General features: G+C 44.4%; 1 protein-coding gene across 1 annotated transcript in view; it reads left to right on the top strand.

Annotated features, from left to right (window-relative positions):
* The window catches only part of LOC112267067 (solute carrier family 12 member 5a), a 301,110-nt gene that overhangs the window by 183,992 nt on the left and 99,575 nt on the right, over window positions 1-17,543 (top strand). The window contains 2 exon segments of the mRNA XM_024445133.2: window positions 9,800-9,897; window positions 11,095-11,235. Of these exon segments, the coding sequence (XP_024300901.2) occupies window positions 9,800-9,897; window positions 11,095-11,235 (239 nt within the window).

The raw sequence follows: 17,543 nt of genomic DNA, 5'->3' as shown, positions 1-17,543 counted from the left end.
AAAAACTCCCTAGAAAGGCAGGAACCTAGGAAGAAACCTAGAGAGGAACCAGGCTCTGAGGGGTGGCCAAGATGTTCAAAAGTTCATAAATGACCAACAGGGTCAAGTAATAATAATAATCACAGTGGTTGTAGAGGGTGCAACAGGTCAGCACCTCAGGAGCAAATGTCAGTTCGCTTTTCATAGCCGAGCATTCAGAGTTAGAGACAGCAGGTTCGGTAGAGAGAGAGAGTCGAAAACAGCAGGTCCGGGACAAGGTAGCAAGTCCGGTGAGCAGGTTAGGGTTCCATAGCCGCAGGCAGAACAGTTGAAACTGGAGCAGCAGCACGACCAGGTGGACTGGGGACTGCAATGAGTCATCAGGCCAGGTAGTCCTGAGACATGGTCCCAGGACTCAGGTCCTCCGGGAGGGGAGGGAGAGGGAGAGAGAGAGAATTAGAGGGAGAATACTTAAATTCACACAGGACACTGGATAAACTAAACTACTGCAGCATAAATACTGGAGGCTGAGATAAGAGGGGTTGGGAGACACCGTGGCCCCTTCCGACAATACCCCCGGACAGGGCCAAACAGGCAGGATATAACCCCACCCACTTTGCCAAAGCATAGCCCCCACACCACTAGAGGGATTGCTTCAAACCAACAACTTACTACACTGAGACAAGGCTGAGTATAGCCCACAAAGATCTCCCCTACGGCACGAAACCTGGACAGGAAGATCATGTCATTGACTCAACCCACTCAAGTGAAGCAACCCTCCTAGGGACAAGATGGAAGAGCACCAGTAAGCCAGTGACTCAAACCCCATAATAGGGTTAGAGGCAGAGAATCCCGGTGGAGAGAGGGGAACCGGCCAGGCAGAGACAGCAAGGGTGGTTCGTCGCTCCAGTGCCTTTCCGTTCACCTTCACACCCCTGGGCCAGACTCCACTCAATCATAGGACTTACTTACTGCTTTGTAGATTAGCAGTAAAACCTTGAAATCAGCCCTAGCCTTAACAGGAAGTCAGTGTAGAGAGCCTAGCACTGGAGTAATATGATCAAATTGTTTGGTTCTAGTCAAGATTAGTGCTTTGTCCGGGTAGCCGGAAAGTAGAGCATTGAAGTAGTCTAGTCTAGAAGTGACAAAAGCATGGATGAACTTTTCTGCATCAGTTTTGGACAGAAAGTTTCAGAATTTTGCAATGTTATGAAGATGAAAAAAAGTTGTCCTTAAAATAGTCTTGATATGTTCGTCAAAAGAGAGATCAGGGTCCAAAGTAACGCCAAGGTTTTTCAGTTTTATTTGAGACGACTGTACAACCATCAAGATTAATTGTCAGATTCAACAGAATATCTCTTTGTTTCTTGGGACCTAGACCTAGCATCTCTTTTTTGTCCGGGTTTAAAAATAAAACATTTGCCGCCATCAACTTCCTTATCTGTCTGAAACACAGGCATCCAGGGAGGGTCTGAAACACAGGCATACAGTATATAGTGAAAACAATAGTGGTCCTAAAACGGAACCTTGAGGAATACTCAAACTTACAGTTGATTTGTCAGAGGACAAACCATCCACAGAGACAAACTGATGTCTTTGCGACAGATAAGATCTAAACCAGGTCAGAACTTGTCCGTGTAGACGAATTTGGGTTTCCAATCTCTCCAAAAGAATGTGGTGATCGATGTCAAAAGCAGCACTAAGGTCTAGGAGCATGAGGACAGATGCAGAGCCTTAGAAGGTAATTTACCACCTTCACGAGTGCAGTCTCAGTGCTATGATGGAATCTAAAATCAGACCGAAGCGTTTTGTATACATTTCAGGAATGTTTGAGGAATGGGAGATTCCATATAGGCCGATAGTTTTTTCTATTTTCTGGGTCAAGGTTTGGCTTTTTCAAGAGAGGCTTTATTACTGCTACTTTTAGTGAGTTTGGTTCACATCTGGTGGATAGAGAGCCGTTTATTATGTTCAACATAGGAGGGCCAAGCACAGGAAGCACCTCTTTCAGTAGTTTAGTTAGAATAGAGTCCAGTATGCAGCTTAAGGGTTTATCTGCCATTACTATTTTCATGAATGTGTCAAAAGATACAGGATAAAACTATTTGAGTGTCTCCCATGATCCTAGGTCCTAGCAGTGTTGTGCAGACTCAGGACAACTGAGCTTTAGAGAAATATGCAGATTTAAAGAGTCCGTAATTTGCTTTCTAATGACCATGATCTTTTCGTCAAAGAGGTTCATGAATTTATCGCTGCTGAAGTGAAAGCCGTCCTCTCTTGGGGAATGCTTTTTAGTTCACTTTGCGACAGTATCAAAAATACATTTTGGATGGTTCTTATTTACCTCAATTAAGTTGGAAAAATAGGATGATCGAGCAGCGGTGAGGGCTCTATGATATTGCACGGTACTGTCTTTCCATGCTAGTCGGAAGACTTCCAGTTTGGTTGTGCCATTTCCATTCCAATTTTCTGGAAGCTTGCTTCAGGGCTCTGATATTTTCTGTATACCAGGGAGCTAGTTTCTTATGACAAATGTTTTGTTTTTAGGGGTGCGACTACATCTAGGGTATTACGCAAGATTAAGTTAAGTTCCTCAGTTAGGTGGTTAACCGATTTTTGTACTCCAACGTCCTTGGGTAGGTGGAGGGAGTCTGGAAGGGCATTTAGGAATCTTTCGGTTGTCCGAGAATTTATAGCACGGCTTTTGATGATCCTTGGTTGGGTCTAAGCAGGTTATTTTTTGCAATTGTGAACGTTAAAAAAATCTGCACTTAAAAATATCTGTACTTATTGGAGGCACAGACGCTGTTTCATCCTTTCCTACACTTAAATTACGTTTGCCTAACGAATGCCCCTGAAGCTGGGCTTGCAGCACAGTTATCCTCGCCATAAGGCGATATTTCTCCTGTATATTATGAGTACAGCTTCTGCAGTCAGATGGCATAATATTAATGTTACCTACTTAGCTTCGACTGGTGGAGGTCCTGCAGAAACATGTCCAAATAAAGCGTCTGAGATGAAAAAGTTGAAGGAAAAAAGGAAAAATATAAAACGGTTATTAAAAATTAGAAAGTAAAAACCATAAAGTTGTCAGCTAGCCAGGTAACGTTAGCAACAAACCGTTCAGCAGCACATAAACAAGTCCACAAGTTGTGACCGGACTGTCAAGTCCTCAGCGATGTGGATGCCAAGGAACTTAAAACTGCTGACTCTTTCAACTGCAGCCCCGTTGATGTGGATCGGGGCATGTTCCCTCCACTGATTCCTAAAGTCAACATTCAACTCCGTTGTTTTGCTGATGTTGAGGGAGAGGTTGTTGTCTCGTCATTGTTGGTTATCAGGCCTTCAACCGCGGTGTCCTGTATCTTTTGGATGTATGCGTTTACATACACATGAGTTCTGATGTTGTTATGTCAACTTTTGGGTTCAGGAAATGTGTGGGAAATAGTGTGCAATCCAAATGCATTGCCAAAAAATCACCAGCCTTATACCCTTCTACGATAAGTATGACAGATAATATGCAACTGCTACTTTTTGTGAATACGATGAAACAGGATCATCTTATTTTAAGATTTGTTGTCTCATACACACACACACACACACACTCACACACACACACACACACACACACACACACACACACACACACACTTCATTGAACATGTCAGGAAACTCAGCCAGTGGTGATGAATGGACCAGTTTAATCTGAATAGTCTGGTAACGGCAGTTTGGCTACAGTTTCAGGGTCCATAAAAGGGCCCTTTGAAGTGAAGTGGCCTTTGTATTATGAAAGGTGCAGTTTACCCATAAACAGAGGGAGAAAATGGGAGCTTTAAGAAGACTAATGGAGCAGGAGCACAAAGGCTTTAACCTTACAGCATCCATGAAGCAACGGTGAAAGGGTGACATTAGACTTCTTAATGTGCCACTGCACATTGATTGCACACACACACACACACACACACACACACACACACACACACACACACACACACACACACACACACACACACACAAACACATGTGCATGTTCACTCACAGAAATGCCCACTCACACACAGAGATCATCAAGACTGAATCACGTGCTCACTAAGCAGTGTATTGCGAAATACAGTGAGCGTCAAGTCAATACCCCATTCAAAATCACCCTTCTGTCAAAAGAAGAACATGGTGATGACAGAGTGTTTGAATTGGAGAATGCTCACATAATAGGCAGGACCTCTCTCTCTTTCTCCTTCACTGTCATGTCTGTCTTGGTATTTAAGTCTTTTGTTTCTATATTTCTCTCAGCCTCTTCAACTTCTTTCTTTCTTTCCCTCGCTCTCTCCCCTCTCTCTCTCTTCATCTACATGCTCTCTCTCTTTCTCTCGGACCCTTTCCTAGTCCCTACTTCTCTCTCTCTCCCCCTTTCCTCTGGGAGTGATTTCACACCTTTCCCTCCCATCTCTCTTCAGGGTAGGCTATTTTCTCCGGGTTCATGCCGTGAGATGGGTTTTCTCTGTCTGACAGGCAGTACTCCGAGAGCTCTACTTGTTCCCAGCTGTCAACAGAGACAAGGGAAAAGGGCTGTTGACAGTTCGACTGGGAGTGTGTGCTCACTGTCCTGTCATCTGGGATTTTGGGACGAGAATCTGTCTGGGCCAAGGGAGACAAGGGTCAGTCGGCAGGATACGCCTCAGGTGCTAATTTGCGGCGGCAATTCACACCTGCACATATTCCATTAAAATCGGTAGGCGAGATGTCGTCTTCGATCAGACCCGGCAAGTGGATAACTGATCCGGACCGAACGAACCCCTTTCCCCATCAGACCTGGCGTTTGGATCTCTCTCTCTCGCGCAGTATTCAATTTGAGCCTAGCTCGTTTCTCCTCTGTCAGGAGCACCTTATCCAAAAATGTGCCAAGTGTAATAAAAGTGTGATAGGTTTTGGGTCGGCGTCCTGAATTGGCATCACTTTGGCACCGGTGCGGAAATTTTCCTCCGAGATTGGTTCACTGGCATGTGGGGAGTGAGGGTGAATTTTAAATGTATGACCTCATGAAAATATGTCAATCTCCTCTTCTCTGGCTTTGCTCCTCTCTCCTCCCTCCCCCACTCCCCCCTCCACCCTCTTCTTCCCTCCCTATTACACAGCTTAAAAAAGGTAAAGGAGTCGAGGTGTGAATCATCTTAGCTCTGCAGGCAATTATTCTACCAGTGTATAAGGAATTGGTTCAATCCCTCTTTCTTCCTCCCTCCCTCTCTCATCCTCCTTTCCCTGTCTCCCTTCTTCCTTCCAGCCCTGTCAAGCTCCACAGCCCACCAATTAATGCAACTCATGGCCCTCTAGGCAGTCACTGTGCAGGAGTGATGTTCCTCTGCCTAGTGGTTACACTGCACAGAACAGGGACTGCTCCTCTCCAAACCCTGCCAGGCTGCCAAGTACCTGGAGGACCATGATCGTGAAGCTCCAATGGGAATGCAGTACACCGCACCCCACTGCGGCGGCTTGCCTGACAGAGTCTGTTTGATAGAGCTGAGAGTCTGGGGAAAGAAGAACGGCCGGTCAAGTAGTGCACTATATAGGGAATAGGGTGCCATTTGGGACACACATACACTCCACTGTATGGCCACAAAGCTTTTTTAATACCTTTAATACTAATATTATACACGATACAGAGAGGGATTATAAAAGGGTATAGGTCCAAACCAGATAAGATAAGTCAGTTAAATCATGCAATAGGTATAATGATAGTGTATTGTATCCATTTTGCCCATGGCGATTAAATGTACACATGAAAATGTCAATATCAGGTCATAAAATGACAAGGAACCTCACAAATTCAAACTGTAACGAAAAACAAAGAATAATATACAAATCAATGTGTGTTATTCTTAGACCCTATAATATCTGAATCGTCGTTTTCTCTTGCAGTAGCATATCCCACCCTCACCGCCAGTATCTAAAGACAGTAAACAAATGGAGTTTTGGAGGGATCGCCGATTTGTATTCAACTTCTTGGTCTTTCATACAAGCATCCTTCTGCCAGGTGTCTGAGGCAGATAGCTGATGGATAGTCCTAGCGTTTAAGAGAAATTAAAGCTGATGTGCCCGGCTAGCGGTATGGCACAAAGCCGTGAGAGACAATTACAATGCCTACCCGTTCATGATGGGAAGACAACGTCGCTGGTCAACGTGCTAAGAGCTAGGATAGCTCTCTCCTAGCTCTCTTCGTAAATGTGCCAAAGTCCTTTTGCCCATTGCGTCTCCAGCCAATCAGAAAATGGCTGCCGTCAGCTTTTGGTTGGTTGAAGTTGAGAGCGGCTGTGTCAAAGGCGGAACCTCCGTGGCAGGGCTGCATGAAAACTCATGTTGAGATTGCGCACCTGCTTAGTGCATATTGATAATAATTGGAGGGATGTCGTGCATACTCGGTTTTCCCAAGGGTAAATTGCTTTGTCCTATCAATAGTTGGTTTTGTGAGGAGAACATTGTTGCATTGCTATCATTGGTAGCATTCTATGTTAATTGGAAATGTGACAATATGACAATATGACGTGCGTGTGTCACAGTGGATGTGTGTGTGTGTGTGACAGAGAGAGAAGAGAGACAGAGATAGAAGGAAGGAAAGAAAGAAAGAGATCAGCTACATATCTATTTATGGCCCTATGTGGGCATGTGTAGGCATGATTTTATGTGTCCGTTTGTGTGTGTTCAAATAGCCCAGTGTTGGTTTAGTGACAGTGTGGGTTTGCTTTGCTTTTCAGTTGTACTGCTTTCAGTACAGATTGCATAGCAATGCTGACCGGACATCATTCACCTTATACCTACTGTTGTAACCATGTCAGCAAGCTGGGTCACTGCATCGAGATAACCCACAGCTCAATTATGGCACAAGGATGAGCAGTGAGCAGCACACCTCTGGGCTGAGCCAGAGGGGATGAGTGCATGAGGTAGCTAATGCACATGAATTAAGCCATTTGGCAATGCACTATGTGGGGGAAAAAAACTTTGGGATACTGCAAATATTAACATGTACCCCAGAAATGGGGGTCAGTTCCATTTCAAATCCTGTCGGTTGAATTGGACATGGCACCTCTCTGTACGAAATACAATTCAATCCCTGAATTTCCTAGAGTTGAGAGGAAATTGACACCGAAACCCAGCTGAAAACACCCGTAAATGGCCTCTACCGTTGTTAGCTTAGCACTCTGAAAGAGTCAACATTCACTCTTGTGGCTCTTCACCTTCAAGGAGACCCCTTAAACTCTGTCCACATTTCATGGGGTTCTATCTGTACAAGAGCTGCGCAAAGCTGAAAATATGAGCTTCTGCGCTGCGCTACACTGAGCTTGTGCATTCTACGCAGCACAATCACCCACTGTACAATGGAAAGCTCAGATTTTCAAGGCTTAAGCTAACTTCTGGAGACTGTCAATTGTTCCATTCGTAAACAATAAGAATACCTATCGCAACATCAACGGGTATGATACAAAAATACTTGTTTAGTGTTCTTTCTGAATAATCACTACGATGTTCCAAGGCAAATAACAAGAGAAAAATAATAAGGAATTTATGAACACATTATATCCTCCTGTTTCTAGCCCAGCATTTGGTTTGTAACAGCGGGGGTTTGTAGGGACCATGTTAGAAACCGGTTTAAAAAAGCAATAAGGCACTTTGGGGGTTTGTGGTACATGGCCAATATCCAGGCACTCTGCTTTGTGTCGTGCTTAAGAACCGCCCTTAGCTGTGGTATATTGGCATTGTACTACACACCCCAAAAATGCCCAAAATGTTAGGAATCCCTCTCTACTCATGGCCACATCATATATATCATTGAAATCTGCTCACATGTCATTTTACGCCAACTCACAGAACTATTTAACCAAGATGTAGTTAAATAAGCAGCGGTGACATTGACTAGCAGCAGGGGGGTGGAGACGGGAGGATGAAGAGGGAGGGGGGATTCTCCAGGGGCCTGCAAGTGACTGGAAATCTTCAAGAGCCTCCTGCCAGGAACATAACATGCTCTCGAGTGGTGACGCGCCAGATGCCTTGTCACCTTTTGATAAGTAATCATGGGAGAGTCACTCCGCTGACCCGTCTGCTGCATAGCGCTGTCTGTGACGTCACCGTTTTCTGCTAATATTAATATATAGGATATACCTTGTACAGTATATGCCTCCTCATATATTTACTTTGTAACTGAGATATGGGGAAAGGGGAGTACACAATCAATGTTACATATACCATACATTCCAAGTTTGGGAATATTGGAATGTTTTTCAATCAAGCCCTGTGACGTCATATGCATAGGGATTTCAGTATAGGATTTACTGATGATATTATGATAGGGCATAGGGCATATGCTGCAGCACCAGTTCATACTGTCACTGACATTTGGAATAGTGAGTACATCATCAATGTTATTACACATCATCTTTGGGACCGTTTGATGACATTTTACTTTTGAGAAATGACATTTCAGGTATGTACTAAACACAGACTGTATTCTTCCCCCAGAGTCAAAGCTTGGTTCACAAAGTACTTGCTGACTGCCTCTTTAAGCGATAGTTACAGTTTGCATGGCGGGATGAGATTGACGAACGATAAGTAGAGAAGGGTCAAAGAAAAAAAAGGCAGGATGTCTTTGAGGACCATCACTTATTTTCATACATTCATCATGGTTCCTTTTGATGTTGGAATTCCAATTTATTTACTATCAGGAGAGATGGGCCGGGGGAGAGATAAAGGATATGAGAGTTGTGTAGACCACTCACTTTTAGGGTGTATTACCCTGTCAAGCACAACACTGCTCAAGTATGACTCAAGCTGTCTCTTCTTTGATGATCTAAGGAAGGCTGCCAGGCTGTTCAGCAAAAGATCAAATGACCTGGGCTTTGAATCCCAGGGGAGTCTTAAAACCGCCTAAAGCCTTGTGTTCGTATGTGTGTCCGGGCATTGATTTCTTTACAACATAGTAGTGATTCCTGTATATTAATGTACAGTACAGTGCATGTGTGCAGTTTTCTTCTGGAGTACATCTGATATTATTGTCTATGGGTGGAAATATATGACGTGCCCTGAGAAACCCACAACATGTTGGATTAAATGGACAGGCCTACATTTTAAACAGAACAGGTATTTTTGGTTGGGTGTGGGGCGACGTGAGCTGGAATTGAAGTACCGCCAGTAGCTTTTAATATTCTCCTTCCGCAGCTCTCTGTCTCTTTGCCTCCCTCTCTCTCTCTCTCTCTCTCTCTCTCTCTCTATCAGTTTTTTCCATTTCCCTTTCTCTGTCTCTCATCACCCACTCTCTCCTTCACTCCCCCATAGAGAGTACAGAGGGGGCATGCAGTTAGCGGTACACTACCGTCAACCGCACAGGCTGCGTTTTCACTAAAAATAGCTTGACTCGTGGCACAGTCCAAGACATGACCCCAGGTGAGAGGAGCTTAGAGCGTAAATTAAAATATGTGTTTCAGGGAAGGTCGTCCTTGCAAGTTCGACTGACAGGCAAGCGAGTGTGAAACCCAGTGGACTTTTTTTTAAAGTGAGCACTTAACTGGGGCTATCAGCCTTGCTCAAAGCCTTGCAGTCCCAAAACATGACATCACATATGTGATGGGTCTCTTGTTTGGGGAATGAAGCTCTGATGGGCAACGGCTTCTGTTTATTCATAAAGACGTAGTGAATCAAATTACGCATTGCGCTTTTAAGGTATCGAATTATAGAACAGGGAGACGTGAGAAACATTTGACCATTTTAGGTATTGAATAGAATGGGGATGCATTGTATTTCAGCCCATCTGATGATGGTTCTGTGTCTCTTCTGTCAGGTGATGGGAACCCCAAGGAGAGCAGCCCTTTCATCAACAGCAGTGAAGCCACAGAGAAGAGCCAGCAATACGATGGCAAACATATGGCTCTGTTTGAGGTATGTATAGACACACACACACATGCAGGAACGAATGCACAGACTGACGTACGGGCGGACTGACGGACGGACAGATACCTACTCATGCATATGCAACGAAAGCCAACTGTATGATGACCAGAGTATGGTCCTGCCTGTGAGACTGGAATTTGTAGGCAGACACACACACACAAACACACACACACATTCACGGATCAGCGAGTGATTGAATAAGGGCCCTGGCATCGATTAATGAGGGTAATTACTGTTTGAAGGGCGAGTGAACACCTCAGGTTAATACAAGCACAGTTCCAAACTGCTACAGAAAATGACTGAGACAAAGCCATTTACCTTCATAAGCAAAAAGCCAAGTGTATTACATTGTTTCTCAAAGGGATCCTCATTTGAAATGATGAGTGGTTTGCTGCATATACTGTATTAAGTAGCTTGTATTCATATTGCACATTTTATATTTTACACCCCAATTTTGTCATATATTGCTTCCCGCTTTATTTTGCATCACGTCATCTTCCATCATGCAGGGAATCCATCATGCAGGGAATCCATCATGCAGGGAATCCATCATGCAGGGAATCCATCATGCAGGGAATCCATCATGCAGGGAATCCATCATGCAGGGAATCCATCATGCAGGGAATCCATCATGCAGGGAATCCATCATGCAGGGAATCCATCTTGCAGGGAATCCATCATGCAGGGAATCCATCATGCAGGGAATCCATCATGCAGGGAATCCATCCTGCAGGGAATCCATCATGCAGGAATCCATCATGCAGGGAATCCATCTTGCAGGGAATCCATCTTGCAGGGAATCCAACTTGCAGGGAATCCATCATGCAGGGAATCCATCATGCAGGGAATCCATCTTGCAGGGAATCCAACTTGCAGGGAATCCAACTTGCAGGGAATCCATCATGCAGGGAATCCATCACGCAGGGAATCCATCATGCAGGAATCCATCTTGCAGGAATCCATCATGCAGGGAATCCATCATGCAGGGAATCCATCATGCAGGGAATCCATCTTGCAGGGAATCCATCTTGCAGGGAATCCATCTTGCAGGGAATCCATCATGCAGGGAATCCATCATGCAGGGAATCCATCTTGTGTCAATATGCTCACTACTTGCCTACTGCAGTTTTATTATGGAATTGACCAATTGTTATGTTATCCTGTTTGTGTCAATGTACTTTGCAGGAGGAGATGGAGACCAGTCCCATGGTATCGTCTATGCTCAGTAGTCTGGCCAACTACTCCAACCTCCCCCAGGGCAGCAAGGAGCACGAGGAGGAGGCCGACAATGAGGAGGAAGACAAAAAGAAGAAGAAACCTGTCAAGGTAAGTCGCTGTTGCAACACAGGTCAGTCAGACCAGTAACACAGCACTGGTCAGTCAGACCTGTAACGACACTGGCCAGTCAGACGGCAGGTAGCCTAGTGGTTAGAGTGTTTGACTAGTAACCAAAATGTTGCAGGATCAAATCCCTGAGCTGACAAGGTAAAGATCTGTTGTTCTGCCCCTGAACAAGGCAGTTAACCCACTGTTCCTAGGCTGTCATTGAAAATAAGAATTTGTCCTTAACTGACTTGCCTAGTTAAATAAAGGTAAAAAGAAAAGACCTGTAACACAGCACTGGTCAGTCAGACCTGTAAAATAGCACAACTCAGTCAGAGCCTGACTCACAGCCTTTTCACCCTGAGTTTTTCCCCCATCTATTTCTGTTTGGTTTCATTCTATATTTGGTTCTCAATTATTTTTTCTGGCTCTCTGTTTACCTTCCTCATTTTTGTCAGTCCTTTTTACCTGGACTGTTCCTCTGCATTAGCATTTAAGTTACTTACTTTTACAGTCTTTTCAGTTGCCACTTTCTTTTATCTTCCACTATATCCCTGCACCAACCTCCTACCCACCAGTCCAGGGAAATGGCTGACTAGAGCAGAGAGTTGAGAGATAGATATATCGGACTCAGTACTCCTCCAATGGAAGTGCCGGGCAGCAGAGGCTAATCTTCCCGGTCACCTTCCCCGGCCCTTCGATACTTAATTAGCCTGCTCGGTACGCCAAGCAGCTGCTTCTCCAATCAGCAGCCCATTCCAAAGGCAATCTCCCCATCAACAGGAGAGGCTTTTCATTAAGGCAGTCCGATGGCGTTTGTCATTCCGACAACGATCCCTTTCTCTCTCCTCTCCTCTTTCCTCTCTCTCCCTTTCATCATCAACCCATTGAGTATGACAGGCCGAGCGTTTTGTACGGCGCAGTGTGAAAAGAGAGATTAGAGGGTTTTCATACCGTGTGACATCAGGGAACAGTCTGGAGGTTGCCGGGGTTAAGATGGACACCGTTCCCCCAATCTGTGGGAGCTGGGTGTTTTTCCCCTGTGAGTTTCTATTGGGAAGAATTATGATGGTGTGGTGAAAAATACTGCATCCCCATCTCTAATGGTGCTTTCCTTCCAGGTCATTGTGTTTTACAATGCCTCTTCATTTTCTCATTAGAAGCCCCAGTCTTCCATTAGTATTCATGCCGGTAGCCCTGCGAAGATTGTACCTTGATTAATGTTGCTTCATGTTATACTACAGTTCCGTCTGTAGTTTGACAGTGTTGATAATCGAGCTAAATGGAGATTTCACAGCTTACATATGCCCCTACTTAGCAAACAGTAGGGTTAAAACTAAACAGTATTCATTGCTATAATGTAGCAGAATATTCCAGCAAGCAAGAATGACCATTTAGTATTAATTCTGGCCTGCAGCACTTCATGTTCTTCCTATGTACTTGGCTAAATGACACACATGCACATATAGACATAGGCACTTTTTCTACCCATGCACAAACATCCCCCCTTCCCCCTTTCTCTCTCTCCTCTCCCTTCCCCTCTCACATTCACCATAGACATACAAATACACACACACACACACACACACACACACACACACACACACACACACACACAGACACACACACACACACACACACACACACACACACACACACACACACACACACACACACACACACACACACACACACACACACACACACACACACAGACACACACACACACACACACACACACACACACACACACACACACACACACACACACCTCTTCTTCTCACCTCACTCACTCCCTCTCCTCTCCTTCTCTCTTCTACCTCTCCCTGCCTCTGTCTCTCTCCTACACACACACAAACACCATTGACAAGTGTGCAGCGGGTTAATCCACACCTGTAGGTGGACATTTGGAGGGAGATATTTGGTGCCCTCACTCCTCTCTCTCTCCCCCTCTTTAGTAATTCAGCACACCTGAGCTGAAACGCATTAGCCCTGTCAACTCCTGTTTGCGCAACAGAGCGCGAAGATGGCATTGCAAGCTCCTAGCCCCCGCTTCCCACACCTCTCGTTGCACCTCAGCACTTGTATTGCTTTAGAAGTCGAGGTACAGCATCTGTGCTCGCTCTGCTTACTATATTATCACCTCAATTGTACAGTACTGTATACCCTCCAGCTACGTCAGCTTTCTTCCAGACAGTTACTGCAGTAGTGAGTTCAAGTCCGCTCTTCTCTTTTCCCCTCAGCAACAGATCTTCTTTCTTCTCCTCTCCTTTCTTCTTTTTTTCCTATTTCCTAATCTCCTCAGCCGTATCTCCCCTCCTCGTTTTTGTCTTGTTCCATCCTCTGCAGCTAGGTCGTCCATTTACTCTCCTTTCCTCTACCTTTTTTTTTCTCTCTTCATCTTTCCTCCTCCCTCACCTCATCTCCTCATTTCTCTTCTCCTCTTCTCTCACCTGACCCCATTTATCTCCTTCTCCCCAACCAGCGTTCGTAGAACCTTTCACATAACACGAAAGAAGGAAGGCAGCAGTCCCATTCCTTGAGTGCTTTTTCTATATTGGATAGAGACTGTGAGATAGAGAAAGTTGAAAGAGGGTTTGTGTCAGAAGGGTGTGGGCCAGATTAGAATACACACCGACACATGTGGTCTGAATTCAGCGACCCTAACAGCTAAACAACCCCAGGCCATGAAGGGTGCATTTGTAAAGAATCCTTATCGGCCTCCATTGTTTGTGTCTGCGGAGAATAAGAGGGCCCTGTGAGTGGTCTCAGGTGGCTGGGGTGGCTAAGGGTCGAGTGAGGGGGTGATTGAGTAAGGGTTGGCGAGGATGGGGGCACCTGGGTAGCAAGGTGGCAGAGAGCTGGTTCTGAAGCAGCTGTTACGAGCGGGGGGGGGTGGGGGGGGTGGGGGGGGGGTTGGCAGGAGGTGGAGCCTGCTGTGGGACCACCACACCTGAGCCAGATAGCACTGGGCTGACTGCGTATCCCAGGGGGTCATGGGGCAGCTGTCTCTTCTCAACACTGCGGCGCCAACCCGTAGTGGCAACGTAGTCGCCGCTTTCTCCATTCTCGACTGTTCCAGCTCCAACGGTCCAGAGGGAAATCATCATGCTGCTAGCTACCAGCCGATTTTCTATTGGGCCTCACTAGTTCTCCCAATTCTAGAAGTCTAGGTCCGGGAATGAAATGCCAATTGAATGTGAATGGAAGTGGAGCTCCCTAAAATAGAGCCATTGGATCCCCCATACGGAGTAATTCAATGGAAACAAGTGTCCCACCTGCTGTGGCTACTTCTCAATGTAGACACATTCTTTTTTTTTGTTTTTCGATATGTTTTTTTCTTCCCAATCTTGTGGTATTTTGGCCAATCTCAACAAGTGTATTCTTGTTAATTATTATTGTGTAGGCTACAGGACATGCTCACTGTCTATATGCCTGGTAGCTTTATAATAATCTTACTGAGACTCTGCATGTGTCCCGAATGGCACCTTATTCCCTACATAATGCTCTCAGGTGGCTGCACTCAAGTGGCTGCACTATCGAGGGAATAAGGTGCCATGTGGGACAGAAAGTTAACAAACAACCCTATGTTGTAAACAGTGTTGAAGCTTGTAGATAGCAATTTTCACAGCTTTTTTCCAATCTGGGTGTATGTTTCTGCAGGGATATATTGTGTATTGTTAGCCATCGAGACCTCTCCGACAGTAGACTGAGATGCAGGGCTGAGGGTCTTTTGTGTTGCTCTACTGTGTGTGGAAGCGCTGAAAATGACATCATTTGCCATATGGAGAACAACTACGGAGGGCTATCTCTCACTTTGATTGTTGCTGTATTCCCCTTTTGTGGGGTCTTGTTGTGTATGGGTATTTGTCCACCTAGTGTGAATGGTGTTGTTGAGAATAGAGTGTAGATAGAAAGAGCCCATTGATATACACATACAGTAGCTAGGCGACTTCCAAAATGGAACCGTATTCCCTTTATAGTGCACTACTTTTGACAAGGGCCCATACTGCCCTGGTTTGGATATTTTCTTTTCACATGGTCCTTTCCAGCGCGATTCTAGGAACTATGGTGGATGCCTAACCAGGCCATCACTGTACAGCTCAGAACGGCTCAGCTCAGTAGTGTGAAAAGGGTATTAGAGGGAATAATGACGCAGCTATCAAATGGAATTCACAGTTACACTGTAGCTTGTTTTCACTGATTTAAGATGTGCTCCGGTTGAGAGTGTTTGGACACATTAACAAGGTGTCCATGTTAGGACAGTCTCAGGATTGTCCTAATGTGGACACCATACATAAAGGTCAACTGGGGAAATCAGAAGTTACAAGTACTCTTCAGATACTTTTTTGTAGAGGGGCGCTCTGTTAATTTGACCGCCCTCAAACAGAGTGGTTGCGCAAAGGACAGGAAGCTAGCAAAGCGCTGCATCATTCAACATCGTAGTACCTATAGAAAATACATTTAATCTTGGGCGCCTCTCTTGTGTGATTTGTTACACACTATTGTGTGCTATGTAAATAGAAGGATACAGTGTTGTCACTAGTAACGTACAGTAAATGTTATTAGAATCTGACACCCTGACCCCTATACTCCGGCTATAGTCCCCTGATCATGTTTCTGCAGGGACAGCGATTTACAGCAGTTTTTCAACTCTACACCAAAGTACAGATGGAAGGTGAACTTTCAGCCCACTACACTTGGAGTGTATTGTATATTACATACACACCTGAAGCGACTATAGCCCAGCCACTTGTATGGAAGTTCATGGAAATTCTATGTTCTTAATTATAGCCATGTTAAAGAGTGGATGAAAGATGGATGAAAGTGGTGTAAAGTTGGAAAAAAACCTGTGGATTTATAATGACAAATGTTGGCTCTCATTTGATCATTTAATATTCTGTGCTTGATTAAAATCCACTTAATTCCTCCTGCATAATTTGGATTTAAAAGAGAATATTTCAGCCATATGTCATGCATATTTTAATCACATTTTTTGTTTAGACCAAACAAACATTCTAGGATCTACCTTTTGGTGTATCTTTCACTCATTTAGCATAGGGGAAAGGTCAAAACAAATCCATTAAGCTCATAATAATTCAACCTATTACATAATAACTTAACTTTAAACAGTACCACTGCCCCCATATTGAAATCACTATTAACCATGCAACGTGTATTCATCTAAAAACTGGAGCTGTTTCTGGAAATGTTGTATTGGTGAAATGGAATGTAGCCTATAAAATTTGAAGTAGGCAAAAATAAAAGTATGATAATTGCAAAACCCAGATGCCATTCAATTATTTGAAAAAGCAAATTCCATTCTGACAAAAGTCATGACACAAAAATCTGACAGCCATCTCTAAATAAGTGGAAGGCCTAGGGAACTTTTAGAGTTTGAATTCAGAATAGAAAACAACTTTATTGAGATTCTTGCCGCACACTGCACACTGAAGGGCACAGCCACAGCAGCTCTCTCATTTGCATATGCCAGACCCCAGGCAAACTGTGAGAGTCATTACCATAAGGAGAGAGAGAGATGACAAAGATGGACTGATGTTTGTTCTTCGCCGTTCCCATATGGAAGGTGAGAATGCGTGGTTTTGATCATTGATTAAAGGTGAACAAAATTCCCAGTATAAATCATCCTTTTGGTTTTGCTTGCGGGTGTAAAATAGGTTTTCAAAGAATAGATGTTAGGTGAACTGTCAGATAAAAAACAACAGAGGGAAATTAACAAAAACAGGTCAGCTAAAGTGTCAGCCCCTGAGTACTGTATGGCGTCCCCTAACGGGGAAAATATTGACAGGGGGAAGAGGTATGACATATGTGGCTGAATCTTACCTTGTGTTACAAAATAAGGATTTGGCCCAGATGAACCATAATTCAGGATTACTCCAGCCTACTTTACTAGAGTACTTTACCACATTGGTGTGGAAGATATATTTGACTAATACTCTCAGTGGTCAGGTTTGATACAGAACAACATAATATGTTTAATAACAAACTGGATTCAGACCCGGGTCTCCTGCCTGCCACAAGACTGCACAATCCTGCTCGACTAAACCTTGTCTTCAGGTTTGCAGGCAATGTAACATTGTCTGCACAGCTTCAGCAGCATTTCTCAAGTGATGAGCTTTCTAATTGGAACTCTGCGTGTACACTTGGCTTGTTGTTCCTCGGGAAAATTAGAAAATGATTTTGTTTGTGTGACTTTTTAAGACTCTCCAAACAGGCTCTTATTAATATCCGAAGCTCAGCTTTTCAAATCAAATTATATCAGACCCAGAATTTGCACGCTTAATATTCAT

This window comes from Oncorhynchus tshawytscha, linkage group LG02 (assembly GCF_018296145.1).
Source record: "Oncorhynchus tshawytscha isolate Ot180627B linkage group LG02, Otsh_v2.0, whole genome shotgun sequence".
Lineage (NCBI taxonomy): Eukaryota > Metazoa > Chordata > Actinopteri > Salmoniformes > Salmonidae > Oncorhynchus > Oncorhynchus tshawytscha.
The sequence above is the reverse complement of the archived record's forward strand: the minus strand, read 5'-3'. Positions and strand labels throughout refer to the sequence as shown.